We start from the raw sequence: 20,859 nt of genomic DNA, 5'->3' as shown, positions 1-20,859 counted from the left end.
AATCAGGAATCGGTTTGAATTTGGAATTGCGTATAAAGTTTACTTTATCCGAATCAAAAATTCTTGTCAATAATTAAGAATTGAAAGATAGATTTGTCATCAGAATTAAATTCATGCTTCTGGAATAGGAATCAACAACATAGAAAATATTGTTGAAGATATGGATATGTAAGATATATTGCTGATATAAATAAATAAAAGATATATGGTTGTGTGTGCTGGTGGAAAATAATGTGTTAAAGAAAAATCTGAACGATTTTTTTATTATCAATTTAGGCTGGAAAAAGTGACAAAATTATCATTTTCGTCAGGCATCATTATTATTGAATTATAATTCTATTTCTATTAATCTAAGTGCAATATTCTTATACACAACTTTATTTAATAGCTCCTCATGCATAATATTATTCAATCTCTAACTTCAAATTATTTCATTTTTTGTGTATTTTGAGTCAATTTTTTTTAGCGAAGTCAAAATCCTAAACTCGAACTATTCAATTTATTAACACCAAAATTTCCTAATAGATGCATTGTAATGCAATCTCATTAATTTGTCTTTTTAGAATAACCGAGAATTTTTTTACTTAATCACAGATTAGAAAGATTGGTCTCAGACCAGAGAAAAATTATGATATATTGATAATATGTCTTGAATGTGTTATATCATATGCAGTATTTATATTGATATTAGGGTTATGTGTATAGTTATATTGAGAATATGTTAATTTTTGCATGCCAATTCATTGATGCAGATGAATCCATAACAACTCTGAATAGGCAAAACATAGTAATATATACTACTATAGTAGTGTGTATAATATATGTATTACTAAGTATAAATTGACATTAGTCATATTTATGGTGACATTTTTTCACACTTTTCATTCATAAATTATTTCACACTACAATATTATTAACAATTAGCATTCTTGAATATTATTAACAATTACCTTATATATACCTTATATAAATCATCATAGTAATATAACCATATAGTACATATCTAGAATTTATGGTCATTTTTTGTCATATTCGCGAGTAAATATTCAATCTTATTATTAAGAAAAATATGTGCGATTTTATTATATTCTAATTCAAAATTCCAAATTCCAATTCCTAATTTACTAGCAAACCCTATTCTAATTCAATTATTCCATTATTGTCACTTTTCGACCCTATATCGGCAATATGGATAAACTCAGTTATTCCAATTCCAAAAAAGTGTCATATTCTAAATTATAGTTTATTCGGATTAATACCTACTGTTAATAATTACAAAAGTTGATTTTCTAAAACTCCATTTCCTTAATTCTGAGATTTTGGCGAAGGATATTTACATTGGGCAAATAAATGAGCATTAGATATAAACTCCTTTTCCTTCGTAAAGTCTCTTTTTCAAATTTTTGATAGAGACTCGCTCAATATTGAGGCAAAAACGATAGGGAGACTTTACGTAGAAAAATGTGTTTACTAAATTTTGAAATTTTGAAATAAAATTGTCCTGTTGCTGGATTCATTATGAAGACACCTCCATTTACAGGTAATTATCATTTTCATTGATATTTGCTCCATGTGAAATAAGAAGTTCGGCTGTTTCTTTGCTATTATTTATTGCTGCAGCATGAAGAGCGGTTTTTCCATGTTTATTTTTTTCATTGATATTTGCACCATGTGAAATAAGAAGATCTGCTATTTCTTTAAAATTATTTTCTGCTGCAATATGAAGAGCAGTTTTTACCTTTTTATCTTTTTCATTGATATTTGCACCATGTAAAATAAGAAATTCAGCTGTTTCTTTTCTATTATATTTTGCTGCAAAATGAAGAGCGGTTTGTCCATCATTATCCTTTTCATTGATATTCGCACCATGTGAAATAAGAAGTTCGGATATTTCTTTGTAATTCTTATTTACTGCAATATGAAGTGCGGTTTGTCCGTAATCATCTTTTTCATTGATATTTGCACCGTGTGAAATAAGAAGATCTGCTTTTTCTTTAAGATTATTCTCTACTGCAATATGAAGAGCAGTATTTCCATCATTATCCTTTTCATTGATATTTGCACCATGTAAAATAAGAAATTCAGCTGTTTCTTTTCTATTATATTTTGCTGCAAAATGAAGAGCGGTTTGTCCATCATTATCCTTTTCATTGATATTCGCACTATGTAAAATAAGAAATTCGGCTGTTTCTGTACTATTATATTTTGCTGCAAAATGAAGAGCGGTTTGTCCATCATTATCCTTTTCATTGATATTCGCACCATGTGAAATAAGAACTTCAGCTGTTTCTTTTCTATTATATTTTGCTGCAAAATGAAGAGCGGCTTCTCCGTAATTATATTTTTCATCGATATTTGCACCGTGTGAAATAAGAAGATCTGCTTTTTCTTTAAGATTATTCTCTACTGCAATATGAAGAGCAGTATTTCCATCATTATCCTTTTCATTGATATTTGCACCATGTAAAATAAGAAATTCAGCTGTTTCTTTTCTATTATATTTTGCTGCAAAATGAAGAGCGGTTTGTCCATCATTATCCTTTTCATTGATATTTGCACCATGTAAAATAAGAAGTTCAGCTGTTTCTTTACTATTATATTTTGCTGCAAAATGAAGAGCGGTTTGTCCATCATTATCCTTTTCATTGATATTCGCACTATGTAAAATAAGAAATTCGGCTGTTTTTTTTCTATTATATTTTGCTGCAAAATGAAGAGCGGTTTGTCCATCATTATCCTTTTCATTGATATTCGCACCATGTGAAATAAGAACTTCAGCTGTTTCTTTTCTATTATATTTTGCTGCAAAATGAAGAGCGGCTTCTCCGTAATTATATTTTTCATCGATATTTGCACCATGTGAAATAAGAAGTTCAGCTGTTTCTGTACTATTTTTAATTACTACAATATGAAGTGCGGTTTGTCCATCATTATCTTTTTCATTGATATTTATACCATGTGAAATAAGAAGTTCAGCTGTTTCTTTACTATTATTTATTGCTGCAGCATGAAGAGCGGTTTGTCCATCATAATCTATTTCATTGACATTTATACCATGTGAAATAAGAAATTCAGCTGTTTCTGTACTATTATATTCTGCTGCAAAATGAAGAGCGGTTTGTCCATCATTATCCTTTTCATTGATATTCGCACCATGTGAAATAAGAACTTCAGCTGTTTCTTTTCTATTAGATTCTGCTGCAAAATGAAGAGCGGTTTTTCCATATTCACCTTTTTCATTGATATTCGCACCATGTGAAATAAGAAGTTCAGCTGTTTCTTTACTATTTTTAATTGCTGCAAAATGAAGAGCGGTTTGTCCATATTCATCTTTTTCATTGATATTTATACCATGTAAAATAAGAAATTCAGCTGTTTCTGTACTATTATGTTCTGCTGCAATATGAAGTGCGGTTTCTCCGTAATTATATTTTTCATCGATATTTACACCATGTGAAATAAGAAGTTCAGCTGTTTCTTTACTATTATATTTTGCTGCAAAATGAAGAGCGGTTTTTCCATTATTATCCTTTTCATTGATATTCGCACCATGTGAAATAAGAAGTTCAGCTGTTTCTTTACTATTTTTAATTGCTGCATAATGAAGAGCGGTTTTTCCATGTTTGTCTTTTTCATTGATATTTGCTCCATGTGAAATACATTCATCATCTCCTTCATTATTGTCGATTATTATTTGATTGTATGACTCAAGTAATAATCTGCCAATATTAGAATTTTGCGCTTTACTTGCAAAATAAATAATTCCATATTTAGTGTGATTATGTTTGTTTGAAAATGTATTGTTTTTGAAAATATCTATTGTTTGCGGAAATGCAGCACCCCATGGAAAGATGTAATATTTGTTCCTTTTGAATAGAAGAAATACGGCATTAAGGTTTTGATATCTGATGATATCTTCATAAACAGGTTTATAGCTTGCATCATACATCCAATTCTCTTCTTTTTCCCATTTCCAATCCTCACCGTATAAATCATCAAGCTCGAATATCTCATTATCTAAAACATATTCAAGCAATTTGTGATTGTGTGTTCTTATAATGCTTCTGAGACAATCAATATCCATTTTATGTTTTTTCAAGCATTCGTTGATGATGTCTTGATTTCCTCCAATTATTGCGCTGCAAAGACAATTTTCAGTTATTTCACTAATATGATTTGAGGTTAAGAAATAAAAAATGTTAACAGATCCAAAGTATGCGCATGCTTCAATTAGTGATAACTCTGCAAAATAATCCATATCGTAAGGATTGTTCCTGAAATTAGGAATTTCGAGAAAAATATCACCAGATATTGAATTTTGAGTTAAATATTCCTTGAACTTATCAATTTGATCATGCATAACTATAAATTTAATCGAACCCTCCGTTTCAAAATGATAATCCGATACTCTGGTGAGGTCAGCCCCGATCTGTTCGAGTATTTTGACGTAATTCGCTCCGGATCCATAATTGTATCTAATTGCCTCATGAATTAACTTTGTAAGTTGCTTGATTGAAAGTTGATACTTCGAAATCAAAGTATTTGTAATTATACTGCACATATTTTCGATAGGTTCATTAGATTTTATGTGGAAGAGCTTTTCAAGCGCCCCTATAAAATCCGCATATTGTTTGGAATAGTCAGAACTCATAATAAAAATAAAATAAAAAAAATAAAAAAGATTGACTAGTCAAAAAATTAGGGTTGTTAGATTCCCGACGATAGGTGTCTTGGAAGATTTGCCTGGTGTCATCATAGTGTCTTTAAATCAAAAATTTTATTTTGGAGTTAGTTTTATTGATTTTTCAATAAAAAACATTTCTAAAACAAGAAAATAAAACGATAAAATATTTATATTTTATATAAGGATCTTATATATTTAAAATAAATATCATTTTATTTTTTTCATTGGTGTCTGTCAAACCATAATACACTATTCAAAAATTCAATGTGTCTTGCGGTTTCAAAAGACACCTTCAAATTGAACGATAGCACAGACACTATTGAATTTTACCCATTGTATTTAGTTTTTACCCTTTTTATTTTTAAGAATTAATGACTGAAACAGTCGTTTTGCTATGACCTCAATCACTTTTATTTATTATTTTAAATATTATTTAATTTTATTATTTGAATAGGCCAACTTATATTTGAGAAGCTCAATTTGAGACCACTTAATACATTGAAATATCATAAATATTGAAATATTAAAAAGTGTATTTCAAAATATTGAAATTATAAAATTTATAATACTGAAATTGAGACAAATTAATAAATTCAATGTGTTTTTTTGAAATAACTCTCAAATATTATTTTTTTGTTTATTTAATGATGAATAAATATGATTGCTTTAGTCAATCATAAAAACTAATTTAAGTTTAAAATAATGAAAGGATAATTTGATCGTTTTTTAAAATACAATTATTTTTGATGATTTGCAAGAATCTTTGAAAAGAATATAATATAGGTTCTATTTTTGTAAAATTTATCCAAATCATGTATGACATAAATTACGATTAAAACGATGAAAGAACCAAAAAGTGTGTTTTGTGTTTTGTTGTTGCGTGTTGGATGCGGGATCCTGTTATTTCCGAAATCGACAAAAAATTTGGAAATTTAATTTCCGAAATCGAAATTATATTAATGTTTTTAATATTCTTATATCAAAAGGATTAAAGTTCATTAAGAGAAAAACAATTCTTCTTCTTCAATCTATTGGCGCATTTATTTCTACACGCCAATAAGGAAGGGAAAATTATAAGACACCATGGTGTCTTCAAAACGCTAATTTTTGATATTTTTAACAACCCTATCAAAAATCAACTGTTCTTGAAAAATTTTTAGTATTTCTTCTAATTTAATATGATTTTTGAACGCTTATATCTTTCGCCAGAAGAGTTAAATAAGAAATGGCTTATAGCACAATGAACATATATGTCCAATAGTATCTAATTGACTCATTTGTATTGAAAACAAAGAACAAAGGCCATCTACATGAAAAATGCAAATAGATAATCCATAAAATTTTGTGAAATGAAACAGTCAAATCTCTCGGCAGCATATCCAACATGATATTTTTTTTCTAGCCAAGTACAACTAAACCACCTGCTGCTGACAGCTCAAATCTAATACGGATAGAAAGAATTTGAAAATAAAAATTATGACATGTGATATAAAATCTCCAAAATGGATCAAGATTTAGAATCAGAAATTACCGTAAAACCAGGATTTGCAGCTCCCAAAACAATAACGGATATGAAAATGTATCAGGATGGAACTAAATTTGATCTTGTTATAAATTCTTTGACCAAAAAACTTCAAGAAAATGATTCATCAAAAGAAGATACACAAGTTAATCTTGCAATTGCATATTTAGGCCTAGAAATGACCAATAAAGCACTTGAAATATTAAATAACGTGACCAAATCAAATAATTTATGTTCTCTTGCATATTTACTCCGCGGCATCACATATTTATGGATTGGAAAGGATGAAAACGCTTTGGCTTCATGGAAAGATGGACTTTCTCAAGGTGGACAATACACTCATTACTCAATAATGTCAAATCTTATAAATGACATAAATTTCCGCACACATGTATACACACTACGTTTTAATATTGAAAAGTTATTTGAAATCATTGAATCATGGGAACAATATCAAACTTTCGTAGATAACGATTTACGTGAAGCATATAAAGAGCTAGGAACAAATGTAGCCATGGCTATTACTCATTTCTCGCAAATTCTTGCAGTGGATCCTAAAAATTCCAGTGCATTTCTTGGTCGCGGTATTGGCTGCTGTTTAACAGGCCAATGGATCCGGGCAATAGACAATATCAACCATGCAGTACTAGAGAATTGCGAAAGTATGCACATGGCTCATCGTTTTCGAAGTGTTGCTTACGCTGCGATTGGAAAGTTCACTTATGCAATTGGAGACATCACGCGCGTCATAGGAAAATTCCCCAAAGACAAAGAAGCAAGATTACTCCGCGCAAGATACCAAATAAAATTAGGATTATTCAAACAAGCCTGTACAGACATAATGAGCATACCTAGCGATACATTAACAAGCAAGGATTGGTGTACACTCGCCGAATGTCTCTACGCAACAGGCGCTCTCAAAGAAGCTCTTGAAGCTCTTTGTAGAACTGACCAACACTCTCCAAACGCACTCTACATAAGTTTTCTTGTTCTTAGAGATGTCGGACAATACGATTTGGCCCTCAAAAAGATCTGTGCTGCTGTAGACCAACTTCCTTCGCCATTTATTCAGAGAAAATTGGCAGATTTCCTTTTGGAGGTTGGCAGGCCAGACCATGCGATTCCAATATACGAACAGTTCTACCAATTGTGCCGTGGAGACATTTCTGCCATACATTCTTGGGCAATTGCATTATTCGAAACTTGCAACTTGAAAGATGCGGCCAAAGTAATTGTCCCATTCGCAGAAAGTGCTGGACCAAACGGAATCCCAATGATGCAAGAACACGAACGACCAGAACTAAAATTAAACGGAGAACTTACATTTAACGGGACAAGCTTACTCGGAAGGAACATTATGGACAAAATATGGAACGATAGATGTCTTATTCTCGAAGTTATAAAGAATATCGATAATCCGATTACAATGTTATCGCCAATATCAATCGGCCCTGAGAAACCGACATCCAGTATTGATTACGAGAATTTTGTCCATCCGGAATTCAAGCCAACTCCTCAAGAAATCCAAATGGTTGCAGATGCCGACAGATTAGGTGCCAGATGTGTTCACAGAGGTATGGATGTTATTCAATATAACTCTCGTGTTGTCAGAGCCTTAGGATTTTGTGTCCTTTTGGCTGCTGCTTTAATGCGAGATTCATCTCTTCCTCCAAACATCGACACAGACCCATCCAGTGATGTAGAATCGATGATATCCAATGCTAGCAAGTGGCGTGGCCAAGGCCTCTTCCTTATCGACTTCTTTGCCTGTCTTTTAGGTCTCGCTTCTCCGATGACCGAAATCAGAGCGAATTACGACATGATGAGACCGGAGAGGATGGCGGAGGCAATTGTCAGATTATTCCCAGGAAGGGAACTGAGCGAGATGTGGTCGGCTCCAACATATTACTTGATCAGAGGACACAGAACATCGCCAAGATTCGATCCAGCGATTCCTTCAGCTGTTGCAAAGGTTGTAAGGACATTGTCAGAGACACAGAACAGAATTGTGATGCCTTACGTTGATATAAAGAACGCAACAACTGTGGAACAGATTTACGAAGCAACACAGAAGAATATCGCAGTATCTTCAAAATGGACAATTCCAGAATGCGCTGGAATTTCAGAAAACAGAAGAGAAATATACGCACCAACAATTATCCTTCAAAATTTGGGAGTTTTGGGTTATAATTTCGCCGTTAAAGCACCAACAAGTTTGCCAAGTTATTCATTGGCAACAGACGCTATAAATAGTCTGTTTAGGGCAGTATCCGAAAGCCCAACAGCGATCACTGCTTTGAGTGCTTTAATAAGCGTAATTTGGGTAAGACACCCTTTAACCGCTTTTTCCCCAGAATTAGGTCACGTTTTGTTACATGCCTTCGCTATCTCAAAATTGAATGTGGAGTTGGCCGAATTCCATTTCGGATTTGCGGAAGATTTTATATTGCACATGATAGACCCAGATACAGCTAGACTTGAGAAAATGGTCAAGCAACATATACAAAATAACCAGATTGCGAAGTCTTTCAGTGAAGAATCAATTAACTATTGGACTGAGCCATACCCAAAGGTATATAGAGTATTAGCACTCCTGGATGTCACTAATGATGCATGATTTTAATTTCATTTTTGTTATTATATATTTTTTAAAACTCAGTATCATAAGCTTTGCTTTTGAATCACTGATAATGTGATAATATATGCAAAACTTAAGCTAATGAGTTTTATATTTGTTATGTTTTTATATAAAATATAGATTTTATGATTCTTATCCGATATTTATCAGCTATGAGCATGTATTTCATATCAAATATGCTTCATTTTAATTCATTATTGAGTTCCATAAGAATTTTTGATCAAATCATGATATTTTGTAATTTGAAAGTGCAAATCAGTTACATTCGAACCACATCTTCAAGAAACTATATTTAATGAAATAAATTTTTTTTTGTAAAATCGTTATTGCTTGAAGATGAATAAATCTCCTAAGAAGAGTCGATCAAAGAAGTCGACTGCAACTAAGAAGAGTAATGCTTCTAGTACTAAACCATTAGAACGCGAGTGCGGGACAAATTTGCCAAGTGTCACTTTTCAATAACCTTAAATTACGATTTTCTCATTTTTTAAAAAATAACCTTAAATTATATTTGAAGAAATTATGTCTATGATATATGTTTTATGCTAGAATCTTGGAGTTTTCATGCACTACGCAAGAGCTCCAAGGTTCCAAGAGTGAATGCTCAATAGCAATTATAGAGATGTACCTTTTCAAAATGACTTTTACTGATTAAATTTAATCAATAGAAGACATTTTGAAAAGGTACCTCTACAATTAGATATACAAGAGATTCAAAGCTTCATTTCAGATAGATTTGAAACTTTGAAACTCTTGGTAGATTTTGAGTGAATGCTAACAATCATCTTTGAGAAGGTTTTCTTAAAGAAAACCTTCTCAAAGAGGTTTCTCAGGAGCCCTGAGGCTCCCTTTCGTAATGATTGGGAGCCTTGGGACTCCTGAGACGAAGAATGGCTTCGCCGAATCTTTGATCAGCAGAGGCCAAATGAAAAGGCCTCTGCTGATGGATTCTCAGGAGCCCTGAGGCTCCCTTTCGTAATGATTGGGAGCCTTGGGGCTCCTGCAGCAGAGTATCGCTCCGCTCCATTAATTTTTTTTAAAAAAAGTGCCGTGTGGCAAATTTGTCCTGTTCCCATTAGAACGCAATGTTAAAAAAATAATTCAAGAACTTAAAAATCTTCAAGCAGAATCTCAAAAATATTCATTTAGTGAAAACAACGTACCAATTCTAACTGTTACCAATAGATATAATGAAGTAAATTCCAATTTTAAACAATTTCTTCATCTGAATTCCGAAAAATCAATCTACAATTCTATTACAGACTCTGAATACTTGATAAAAGAAGCTAATGATAACTTTTTAAATCTTACTTCACTCGTATATGACGAGGAAAGAAATAATGATTATTATACCAAAGATTTATTTACTTTAGAGAAAGATGTGTCAACATTACACAAAATTGAACCAATTTCAGCTCAAATCGAAACTAAAATTTCGAAGTTTGCATCAAAATCTGAATTAATTCCAATAAAAAACGCAGTTGATGATCTTAAAATAGCAGCACAGAAAGCAGCTGAAATAAAACTGCCAGAAAATACACAAGAAATCAAACCAAAATCAGTTCAGCGGGAAGATATTGCAAAATTAAAGATGAAAAAGCAAGAATTAGACAAATCAATAGAACAACAAAAAGGTAAAGTTAGTGAATATTATAAAATATACAATTATCACAATAAAAACGATATTTCAAATGAATTATTTACATTCAACACAGTTTTTCAAAATACGCAGAGAATAATACAAATATATACATTAGGAAAGGCCAGTATTGATGAATTCACTACAGGTATACGTCAAAATATTGAAGATATAAATGATTTTATGAATAATTACAGCAGATTCTTTGATAAGGTCAGAATATTAACACCAAAAGAAATAGATCAACTTATTGAAGAAGCAAAGTCGGCCATTGAAAAAATTCATCAATTTGTTGTTTTTTATTCTGATGATAAGAATAAATTTGCTTCAGCATTCAAAGTTAAGCAGCAATTCATGGAATTGGCTCAACTTGTTTCATTGATTGAGTCTAAAACGTATTCAATCAAGAATATGGTCTCATTTAACGATAATTTGACTGTTGAATCAGTTTCAACAAAATGTGATGAATATTTGAAAGCTGCAAAGACAGCAGTTTCATTCTCTCCTCAAATTCAATTAATTTCGAATAATTATGAAAAATTAATTTCAAATATGAAAGAATTGAAAGAGGATATGCAGGATGCCATTGAAAACATCGAACAGATAAGAAAAGAAAGCTCTTCTCAAGATTCCAATCAAAATATGGCAGGAAATATCGAATCTCGAATTAGACAAGTAGAAGATGGAATCGCTATTTGTAATGCATTACATAGAGCCCAAAATCAAGATTATTCTTCTGAATTAAAAGATATCAAAAATTTATTTTCTCAATTTGCAAAGAGAATTTCAGCTCCCAACGATGTTCCAACCGGTTTACTCAATAACATGATAAAACAAACAATGAAATCACAATTATCCGAGAAAATTGAAGAAACCGAGTTTGATTACGCGAAAATTCTTGCAGAACGCAGTTCAAAGAGCATTGGAAAGGCAGCTGTTGATAAATCCAAGGAAATTGCAGTCAATTTTGCAGCTCATACACCAGAAAAAATTGATTTTTCTAAATCAATGTTACAAACAGAACAAAACATTAAGAAACACATTGACAAATTGAACAAGCAATCTGCTAAACCAGAAAGTATTGATAAACTTGAGTCAAAGACTAAAGAACTTGATCAAAGATTATCATCTCAAATTTCGAAACTTCAAAAGCTAAATAATGTTGCAAAAGATGAATCAACATCTGTAACACAGAGTGATATCGATAGAGTTTGCACTGTAACATCAATCCTTCCTCAGATTGAAAATTCAATTTTACAATCTGCAACAATTCTATCACCATACTTATCATCAATTGAAAAGTATACAAATAAAGTTCAAGATCAGATCAAAACCGCTTTGAATGGACAAACTGTTAATTTTGATCAAATATCGCAATCCCAACTTGAAAAAGGAGATCCATTTACTAGAGAAACTGCTGAAAAGCAGTTAAACAAACTGATCAAAGCAGAAAGATCTAGAGGAAATACATCAGATCTTAACTTTCTTTCAAATTCAATTGAAAAAATTTCAAAATCTTTTGATAAATTTGAAGGTTTGCATGCAAAAGTTGACGAACTTCAGAGAATGCAAAAGGTGTTAAACAGAAAGGCTAATGAAACAACTACTAAATTACCAAAGTTCGCTCCAGAAGATGCATCAGCTAATGCAAAATCCATTCCAAATTTGGAATCAAAACTTAATTCTTTGAAAAAGAAATTGAATAAATAAAATCTTTTTGTTTGTTGTTTAAACATGAACCCTCTCACATTCTTCTTTAATATATAACTCATATCCTATTAACTCACTACATTGTTTCATTATATTCTACTATATTTATCATATTTTGTTATCCAACATCATTATATAGTGCGATTGTCCTAAAATATGATTTTACTCAGCCTATGCAAGATAAGAATGGTTTTATATTACTGCAATATATATATACAATCCAAAACTATTGCTATTTTCTGTAACATTGTTATAATCAACGTTCAATAGATCTAGCAAATAATTCTTTCAAAGTGAGAAAAAGTGACCGTTTATAAAAAAGATGACTCGAGTGTATTTAGAAAATCTAAGCGATAATGAACTAAATACATCTCAGAATGAATATATGAAGAGAATTAAGTCAGAAATAAAAGAAAGATCGAGAAAAATCGATGAATACGAAAAAGAAATTGAAAGATTGAAGGAAGAATCAAATAATAGGTCTTTAAATATAACAGATATGGAGAGTGTAATACGACATAATTCAACTACATTCGTTGACAATGCTGCTTCTTATTTAGATCAATCAATAAATACGCAAAATAACCTAGAGTTTCAAGAAGTTAACCATAAAATGAATAACATTACAAAAGATAGAGAATTAGAAACTATGCAGTTTAAACCAAAGCTTCTCGAGGATAAATTAGAAAAATTAAATAATTTTGTCAACGTTACATCTCAAAACATACAAGATATCCATGAAAAACGCGACGAAATTATCAAAATACTTAATGAATCCCAAATTAATAACCAATCAATTCATGATTCAATTGATGAAATTGATCAAAATCAGATGAATCAACAAGAGTCAGCAAAAAATCACTTAATACTATATAACAAAATGATAGGAGATCTTAAAACCAAAATAGAATCAGAAAATACCATTTTTCAAGATATAAAATCACAATATACAGTAGAATTAGGGAAATACACGCCAATACAAGTCGATACATTTGAAAAAGATGTATTGTTAAAGCGAGTCAGCGAGTTACAATCAAAAATTCAAAAACTTGAGGAAGAATCCAATCAAATCGCCAATAAAAAGGCAGTTTTACTTAAAATATCTAAGGAAAAAGAACAAGAACTTACGGAGCAGAAAAATGCTACTAACAAGCATAAGAAAAACGTTGATTCTCTAAATGTTCAAATTTTTCCTCCTTATGTTGTTAAATTATGCAAAAGGATTGGCAAAACAAAGAATTTAGTTGCACAGACAAAGAATGACATTGAAGTTGGGAAATTCGCTCAAAAAGACATTGCAATTGAATTATCTCGACTGAAAAAATACTTGAAGAGTGTTGAAAGGAAAATAGGAAGAGAGGCAGAGAATTTCTTGAATATTGCAATGGAAATTAACAAATCAGACTCATCTTTGATCATTCAAAATGCAAATGAAGAAAATTCCAAGCAAAACCATCAAAAAGATGCAAAAGAGTTTGATAGAATTGCAAAAAGAAAGATGTACTTAGAATCAGAATGGGAAGATCTTTTTAATCATAAATATGCAGAATATAAACTTAAAAATCCAAAAACATTTCCTAATAATGACATAATGAAATATGTAAGTCAAATGATAGAAGAAGAAAGATGTCAAACAAGTAGAATCAATATAAAAATTCGAGATCTTGAATATTATATCTCGATTTTGAAGAAAAATATAAATGATTTGCATAAAAATATTATAGAACTACGCGTTGAAAGTGATATGCTGGCCCATTCTCCAAAAATGGCTCATCAAATGTCAATTAAAGAATTAGAATCAAAAATTGACCATTTAAAGCATTCAATTGAACAGAAAAGGGCCAAAATATCAGAAAGAGACGATAAACTTACCAGAGTTGAAAAGGCTAACAACATTTATTCACATCACACTCCTTTCATTTTTATTGACATTGAACGTGTCTGCGATCGCAAGAATTTGCGCTACATGCGAATAACAGATTGCATTTTACATGAACAAAAGGCAGAAAGCTACGTCAAAACTCTTGAAAATTTCCTTAAGTATTTAAGTTTCAATTCTGCTTCAAGAGATCTTGAAAATTACTCAAATCAGCTCACCCAATGGTTGTCTAATTTACAGAACTCCTTATAATTATATGTTTGTTTGTAAAATATGATATTATAATTTAAATTTAGCTTTTTACAAGGAATGGTACAACAAATAGCAACTCCAATTGAACTCCAAGCAATTTAATGATGTGCCATTGTTATTGCCAGTGACAGAAATTCACTCGATATTTTGAGGGCAACAAAAGCTATTTTGATTTTTCTATCGAAGTTGGAATAATGATATATTTCTCATAATGTTGCATGCTAAGATCAGTCATAATGTAAACCTCTCAATTTTATTGTCGTGGGAAGTATCTCAATTCCTTCAAAAAAATTGAAAAACTATTTAATTTTAAAAATATAATACTTTTAATTAGTTAATTAATTGGAGATATTTTAAAAAATCACTTTTGATAATACTTTGAGAACTTTAATTAAAAAAATATATTCAAAAAATATCCAGGATATCAAGAGGAATTGTTCCTTATGAGGTATATAGTTATGATGTATACCTCATAAGCAACTCCTCCTTAAAATGAGAAAACTTGTTCGAAATTGTTTATCATTTCGAACAAGTTTTCTCGTTTTTAATAACAACTAAAGGCTATGAGGCACTGATTATATATTAGTGCTTCACAGCCTTTAGTTTCTAATAGATAGCTGGGAAACTTTCTCCAAATGATAAGTTATTCAGAGAAAGTTTCCCAGCTATCAAGAGGAATTGTTCCTTATGAGGTATATAGTTATGATGTATACCTCATAAGGAACAATTCCCTCCTTAAAATCGTAGACATTTTATACTTATTAATCAACCATTCAAAATCATATTCCTCTGAAAAGTTATTTTATTAAAAATTTAGAATTTTTAATAAATATAGAGTTTGAATTTCATACAATACCTATATATTTTCAATAATGGAATTTGAAAACCATTCTCAAAAAGTTCTCAGAAAACCTTTTTTTCATTAATTTTAAGAAATCTGAGTATTAAATTAAGTGATAAATTCGTTTTGACACTAACTTTTAATTTTTAAATTCAAAAAATTATATGTGCTTTCTTAAAATGACTCAAAAAATTTATTATAAAATAATATATAATATTAAAAATCCCACAACATTTTTTTACTTTACATAATCGTACTTCCTCGACGATTAATTTCCACTCAATTTCTATTGTTGACCGAACTTAGCATGCAACAATAATGTTATGATATTTATAGTCAGGATAGATATCCTGAATTTGTTGGGAAAAAAATCGAACAATAAGCGTCAAAAATAAAATTATTAGGTTTAAAATATATACATTCATTAATGTGTTCATAATGAAAAATTGAAATGCTATTTTGCGTTAAATTTTGGAGAGAGGGTCAAAGTTGCTATTTGTCACTTTTCCACAAGAATATAATGGGGAAAAAGTTATCATATAGTTGATCTCATTCACTGAGGTGAGAGATGCATGTAGTGTAATATGTAATGGGATAAACAGTGGGATTGCTGCTCTAAGCCCTAGGTTCGAGACAGATTGGCTTCATTTTTCTCTTTTTATTGACGTAAACTATTCAATTTTTGTGTTCTCCATTCAAATTCCAGAATTTTTTTTTGCAGATTTCACGCTACATTCGAAGTTACCTTTTGTAACAACCACCACTGCCTACGAAAGACGAAAGTGTGTCACGATTTCACCCGGAAATCCGACGGTTGTTTAAGAGTAAGCACTTTTGGCACCTACTCGTTAAATTTTGTAATCATTTGATGATTATCGGATGGAAATTGTATTCATAAGGAAATTTGTAACCAACATTCTTTATCATATCCAATACATTCATATAATATATTTAAAAATGCACAAATGCCAATTTCCTGATTCTGACCATCTTGAAATTGTCGTTTATTATGCAGCCATGCCATAAGACTATCCGAAATAGATAGTTTAGCTGTAATATAGTTCAAATACGGCTTTTTAAGTAACGAACGTATTATTTTGCCCTGGAAAAATTAAGATTTAGAGTTATTTCCGCAAATTCGATCGTAAAAATAAACAATTAGTAAGGGTTTCGTTTTGCTAAAATTGTCACTTTTATAGCATATTTGTTTTTGGATGTTTTGCGAAACCAAAAAAAAAACTATGATATACAATGTGTGTGTAAAGAAAATACTTTATTTACTAGTTAAAAAATCATTTGGTATTGATCAAGTTTTTTTTTCTGGATAAGATATTATATGGATAATTGATAGAAAATACAATTATATAATCTTGTACCTGGTTTAATTAAGCTAATTGTCATCAGAAACTTGTAATTTTTGTGAATTTCAGATTTTCTTTTCATTACTGCTTTTCTTAATAGGTCAAGTTCTTATTTACGTTATAAAGTATGATATTTACAAATATCAAGTTCATGTTTTTGAGAAATTATAAGAAACAAACAAAAATGAAAAAGATAGGAATAGCAATGAATAGTGATATGGGTATAGAAAATGTAAGAGATATGAATGCAAAGCAATCAGTATTTAGGATATTGACCATAGATTTCGAAAAAAAAATGCTGCATATTGAGCGAAAACTATGATTATATTATAAGGCTGTCATTTAAAGCATAATGAAACTATTCCCTTTTCATTTTAATCGAATAAGATAGTAAAGATTTTTGAATTAGCTAGAAACTGATGAGATGTTTTCACAAATCAGATTTTTAATCTCTATAATGCATAATTCACTCAATATCTCAATTTTGATATTGCGAGATATTTTTGCTATCGGTTCGCAATTTTGACACAATAGCAAGAGGGTTCTATAAGCATTATTAATCAACCGTAGAATCTGAATATCATATCAGAAAATGTCGCAAATCTGACATTTACCCGACAAAATAGCAAAAATAATTGAATACTTTTCGCAAAAACTTTAAAAATCGATAAAATATGAAATATAGATATTAAAGAGACTTTTTATAATATTCATAAAGATTTTCCAAAAATATGATACCGCAAATTAAAAAAGTGACGTCTTGAGTGGAGTCAAAGGTCGAAATTGCTAGCTAAATGTTTTTTTAGCGAAATTGCGTATTGTACGTTTTTTCGCAAAACGAAACCCTTACAATTAGGAACCAATCCAGATAGGGAATTCAAAAACAATAATATTTCCGGTTTGCAATATTTTGATAGGAACGATTTCCAATTGACATTTTTCACACGGGCGCCAAAATTTATTTGGTCGGCTTCAATAAACCATACTCACCGTCAACAATTATTAAATGCTCAATATAAGAGGAACTGCCATTTTCATCAAAATATAAAATAAAAAGTATCATAAATTAACTAAAAACCGTGCATGTTATCAAAATTTTCTGAGTACCAGATTCTGAACTAAATGAGTTCCCCAATGTCTGGCCTTGAGGTTATGATCGAACTCGGACTTAGCTATGCCGAATCCTGCGTCGGCGACATACCAGATGATGTACAAAAGAAATTAAAGACTGCTTTCAAGGAATATATAACTGAAAAGATATCTTTCCAAGCTTGCTGCATGAAAATTGTGGGTCTTATTGGTAAGGATGATCCAGTCGTACGTCTTAGAGACATATTAGAGCTCCCAGAGGAACCGTTACCCTACCATGAAGATGCTGATGACGACGATTCAGCTTCTGGAAGCTCTCGCAAGAAGACCAGAACCTGGTCTATTGCTGAAGATCAAAGATTACTCGCCGGCGTATTCCATTACGGTCTAGAGAACTGGCAAGCTGTTGCACAATTCCTTGGAAGCGGAAGGAATCGTGCACAATGCTCACAACGTTGGACAAGAGGTCTTAACCCCAGAATTTCTAAGAAGAGCTGGACCCCAGAAGAAGACAAGCAGTTAGAGTCGTTGGTTAGGATCCATGGCGAGAAGTCATGGACCAAGATTGCCTCAATTATGAGTAACAGGAGTGATGTTCAGTGCAGATATCACTACAGGCAACTTGTTGCTCAAAGAGAACAGCCAATGACCCTCTCCAGAAAATCCAAGCTTACAATGTCCTCTGATAACTTTGCAATTAATAATGACATTACTCCACGCTCACAAATTGTGCCAAATCAGAATTCCGACGATGAAGCTCCAATCACCCTCAGCTCCACAAGAATGACAGGTTCCATGCCTCTCTTCAACCTTAACAATATGGCAGCACAACAAACGTTCCACCTACAGCCAATTCCGATTGCTCCACGTATTTCTCATATTTACTCAGAATCTCCAGGCCCATTAGCATCATCAAGTATGAGATGGGGACAGACTGGTGTTGGTCAAAATGATCTCGATACATTCTTGAAGCATTTCCAGTAATCGAATTTCTATTGGCTTGTTCTTTAATTGAAGCTTTAATTTATAGAATTCACCTGTTAAATCTATTCATGTTTAAATGGTAATAGTTTTTTTATACTTCTGCGGCTATAATCTTTAGAACGAAAAATTGTGTGGAAAATGATCGGAAAACAATAAAATTTACAGTTATTTTATTTTTATAGCAGATCGGATAAAATAATCTGATTTTTATATTGAGTTTAATATTCGTGCCAAAATGATTTATTTTCTTATAGAAATTTGATTGAGCGGAAAAACTTTTCTTTCAATTTTTTTTTCATACAGTTCTGCCATCATCCTCAAGGAGATAAATTTTATTTAGTCAGCTTGGAAAATTCCCTATTTCCTTCCAAAATTAGAATTGTTTCGCAGAGATTTTTTTAGAAATTTTTTAGAATGAGCCATAATGCAGCTGCATACAAAATATTTTCAACCCCATGATACATCAAGTACGGATTTATATCGAATTAGTTAATTTTGAGATATTTATCTTTCAACTAATTACAAATCTGAATATATATCAATGAAATTTTAGAATTAAGCTTTCCATAACTAAACTCGTATTTGTGTTCTTATATACATCAAAATATAAATCGATCGTAATAAAAAAAAATAAGACTATCGCAATAAATGAATTCTTTAACTTCGCATAGATGGACCCTGCGTACACGATTTAAAATCCAAATGTAATCTGTTTAACTCGTGTCCAAATCGCATTCTTCAAAAATTAACGTATATGTTTGGGAAATTTTTATATATTTTATCCTAGAAATGATAATACAATCATTAAATTCCGTCAGAAGTCAATTTTGAAGGAATTTTCATTTTTCACAATCGATGAGAAGTGCTCGTTCAGGGAGCAATTCTCAAAGAGATTCAAAATATATTTATACATTTCCAACCAAAACAGATCCTGAAAGCATCGTGCGTGCAATACTTTCAGGTGTCGATATAATTTTTGTAGATCCACTTTTATTTCAATATATATTACCTCAAATCGAAAAAATGAAAAGTAAATACACTTACCTCAATGAAGAAGATCTTGTTAAGCAATTAGAATTTTTTGAAACTTATATTGAGAATTCAAGGCGTCAAACACCAGTAATAGAAACTCCGAAAAGTACTCAAAGAAGTGTCAAAGCAAAAAAGCATAACTTTACCGATGAAGAACTTGAAAATGAAATTGAAAATATTTTGGCTACTGATCATGTTGGAAAATACACTGCTGAGCAAGCAGCAGAGTTGATAGAAGGTATGAAACACCGTAGACAAATGTATATTGAGCAAACTAACTATTTAGCAGCAGATCGTGCTGAATTATACGTTCAAAAGCTTCTACAAATTACTCAATTGAATTCTGTCCGTGAAATACAACAGAAATCAGATGATAAGTCATCAATGCAGATAAAGAAGGCAGAAGCTGACCTTAAAGAAGCGAAACAAAAATGGGAAAAAGTTTACTCTGCTCTAAGGGATAGTGCAGCAAGAGAATTCCAAGAAATGGAAGAAAAACATAATAATGACCTCGCTGAACTTGAAGCTCTACGTGAACAGCCTCCTCCTCTTTCTATTGCAAAATATTCAAATTATCTTTTGGATCTAAGGCAAAGACAAGAATATTTAATTAAGATTAGGAACTTTTCAGATGCTGCTGTGTTGAAAGATCAAGCAGATATCCTTCAGGCTTCAGAAAATAGAGATTTTATTAAAAAATGGAACCAACAGATTGATCAGAGAATAGAACAATGCAATACAACTTATAAAAGGAATATTGCATCAAGGAGATTGTATTGGAAACGCGAAGAAACTCAATTAATCCAAGATGCTGAAAAAGAAGTCGCAAAAGCGGAAAAAGCAATAGAAATAATGAAGAATACACTTAGAAATGTTCGTATCCAAAAGAGAAGAACAACTTCTGAGCTAACTTCCACTCGACAGAATTTCATTCGTACTCCTGGAATTAACGAGCGTCAAACACCTCACCAGCACTTGCAGAAACAGATTCTCAACAAGAAACTCTATACAGCAACTCCAAGAAGATAAATTTTTTTAATATCAAACGATCCAATATCTAGTTTATTGCTGATTAACTAGTCATTGAATTTCTATTCCATTGCTTTATTACTATTTTAGAAAATGAATGTTTTATTGTTATTTTATTTTCATTTATTGTTATTATTGTTATTAATAAGGAAATATTGATTTGTTTTGTTTTTGTGTTTATTACAATCTATGAAATAAA

The 20,859-nt window shown here is 31.1% G+C and overlaps 6 protein-coding genes across 6 annotated transcripts, besides 2 other annotated features; 5 read left to right on the top strand and 1 right to left on the bottom strand.

The window, feature by feature from the left end:
* Positions 1 to 1,248: 1,248 nt before the first annotated feature.
* On the bottom strand, positions 1,249 to 4,833 carry TVAGG3_0957530 (Ankyrin repeat family; the record flags this gene model as incomplete). Its single annotated transcript, XM_001582799.2, has 1 exon — positions 1,535 to 4,651. One exon carries the CDS (start codon positions 4,649 to 4,651, stop codon positions 1,535 to 1,537), a length of 3,117 nt encoding a protein of 1,038 aa, XP_001582849.1.
* Positions 4,834 to 5,468: 635 nt separating this feature from the next.
* TVAGG3_0957520 (suppressor of RPS4-RLD 1 family) lies at positions 5,469 to 8,823 on the top strand (the record flags this gene model as incomplete). Its single annotated transcript, XM_001582800.2, has 1 exon — positions 6,187 to 8,823. The coding sequence occupies one exon, from the start codon at positions 6,187 to 6,189 to the stop codon at positions 8,821 to 8,823; it is 2,637 nt and encodes an 878-aa protein (XP_001582850.1).
* Positions 8,824 to 9,267: 444 nt separating this feature from the next.
* Positions 9,268 to 9,918: a mobile genetic element.
* A 1-nt stretch (position 9,919) lies between these two features.
* On the top strand, positions 9,920 to 12,223 carry TVAGG3_0957500 (uncharacterized protein; the record flags this gene model as incomplete). The annotated part of the gene is made up of 1 exon (XM_001582801.1): positions 10,667 to 12,193. One exon carries the CDS (start codon positions 10,667 to 10,669, stop codon positions 12,191 to 12,193), a length of 1,527 nt encoding a protein of 508 aa, XP_001582851.1.
* A 292-nt stretch (positions 12,224 to 12,515) lies between these two features.
* Positions 12,516 to 14,324, top strand: TVAGG3_0957490 (uncharacterized protein; the record flags this gene model as incomplete). The annotated part of the gene is made up of 1 exon (XM_001582802.1): positions 12,516 to 14,324. One exon carries the CDS (start codon positions 12,516 to 12,518, stop codon positions 14,322 to 14,324), a length of 1,809 nt encoding a protein of 602 aa, XP_001582852.1.
* A 619-nt stretch (positions 14,325 to 14,943) lies between these two features.
* Positions 14,944 to 15,055: a mobile genetic element.
* Positions 15,056 to 17,557: 2,502 nt separating this feature from the next.
* On the top strand, positions 17,558 to 18,837 carry TVAGG3_0957470 (RNA polymerase II transcription regulator recruiting protein; the record flags this gene model as incomplete). Its single annotated transcript, XM_001582803.2, has 1 exon — positions 17,649 to 18,599. The coding sequence occupies one exon, from the start codon at positions 17,649 to 17,651 to the stop codon at positions 18,597 to 18,599; it is 951 nt and encodes a 316-aa protein (XP_001582853.1).
* Positions 18,838 to 19,456: 619 nt separating this feature from the next.
* On the top strand, positions 19,457 to 20,812 carry TVAGG3_0957460 ((methyl)glyoxal oxidase; the record flags this gene model as incomplete). Its single annotated transcript, XM_001582804.1, has 1 exon — positions 19,623 to 20,660. One exon carries the CDS (start codon positions 19,623 to 19,625, stop codon positions 20,658 to 20,660), a length of 1,038 nt encoding a protein of 345 aa, XP_001582854.1.
* Positions 20,813 to 20,859: the final 47 nt, after the last annotated feature.

Source organism: Trichomonas vaginalis, chromosome I (genome assembly GCF_026262505.1).
Source record: "Trichomonas vaginalis G3 chromosome I, whole genome shotgun sequence".
NCBI classification, from domain to species: Eukaryota; Parabasalia; order Trichomonadida; family Trichomonadidae; genus Trichomonas; species Trichomonas vaginalis.
The sequence above is the reverse complement of the archived record's forward strand: the minus strand, read 5'-3'. Positions and strand labels throughout refer to the sequence as shown.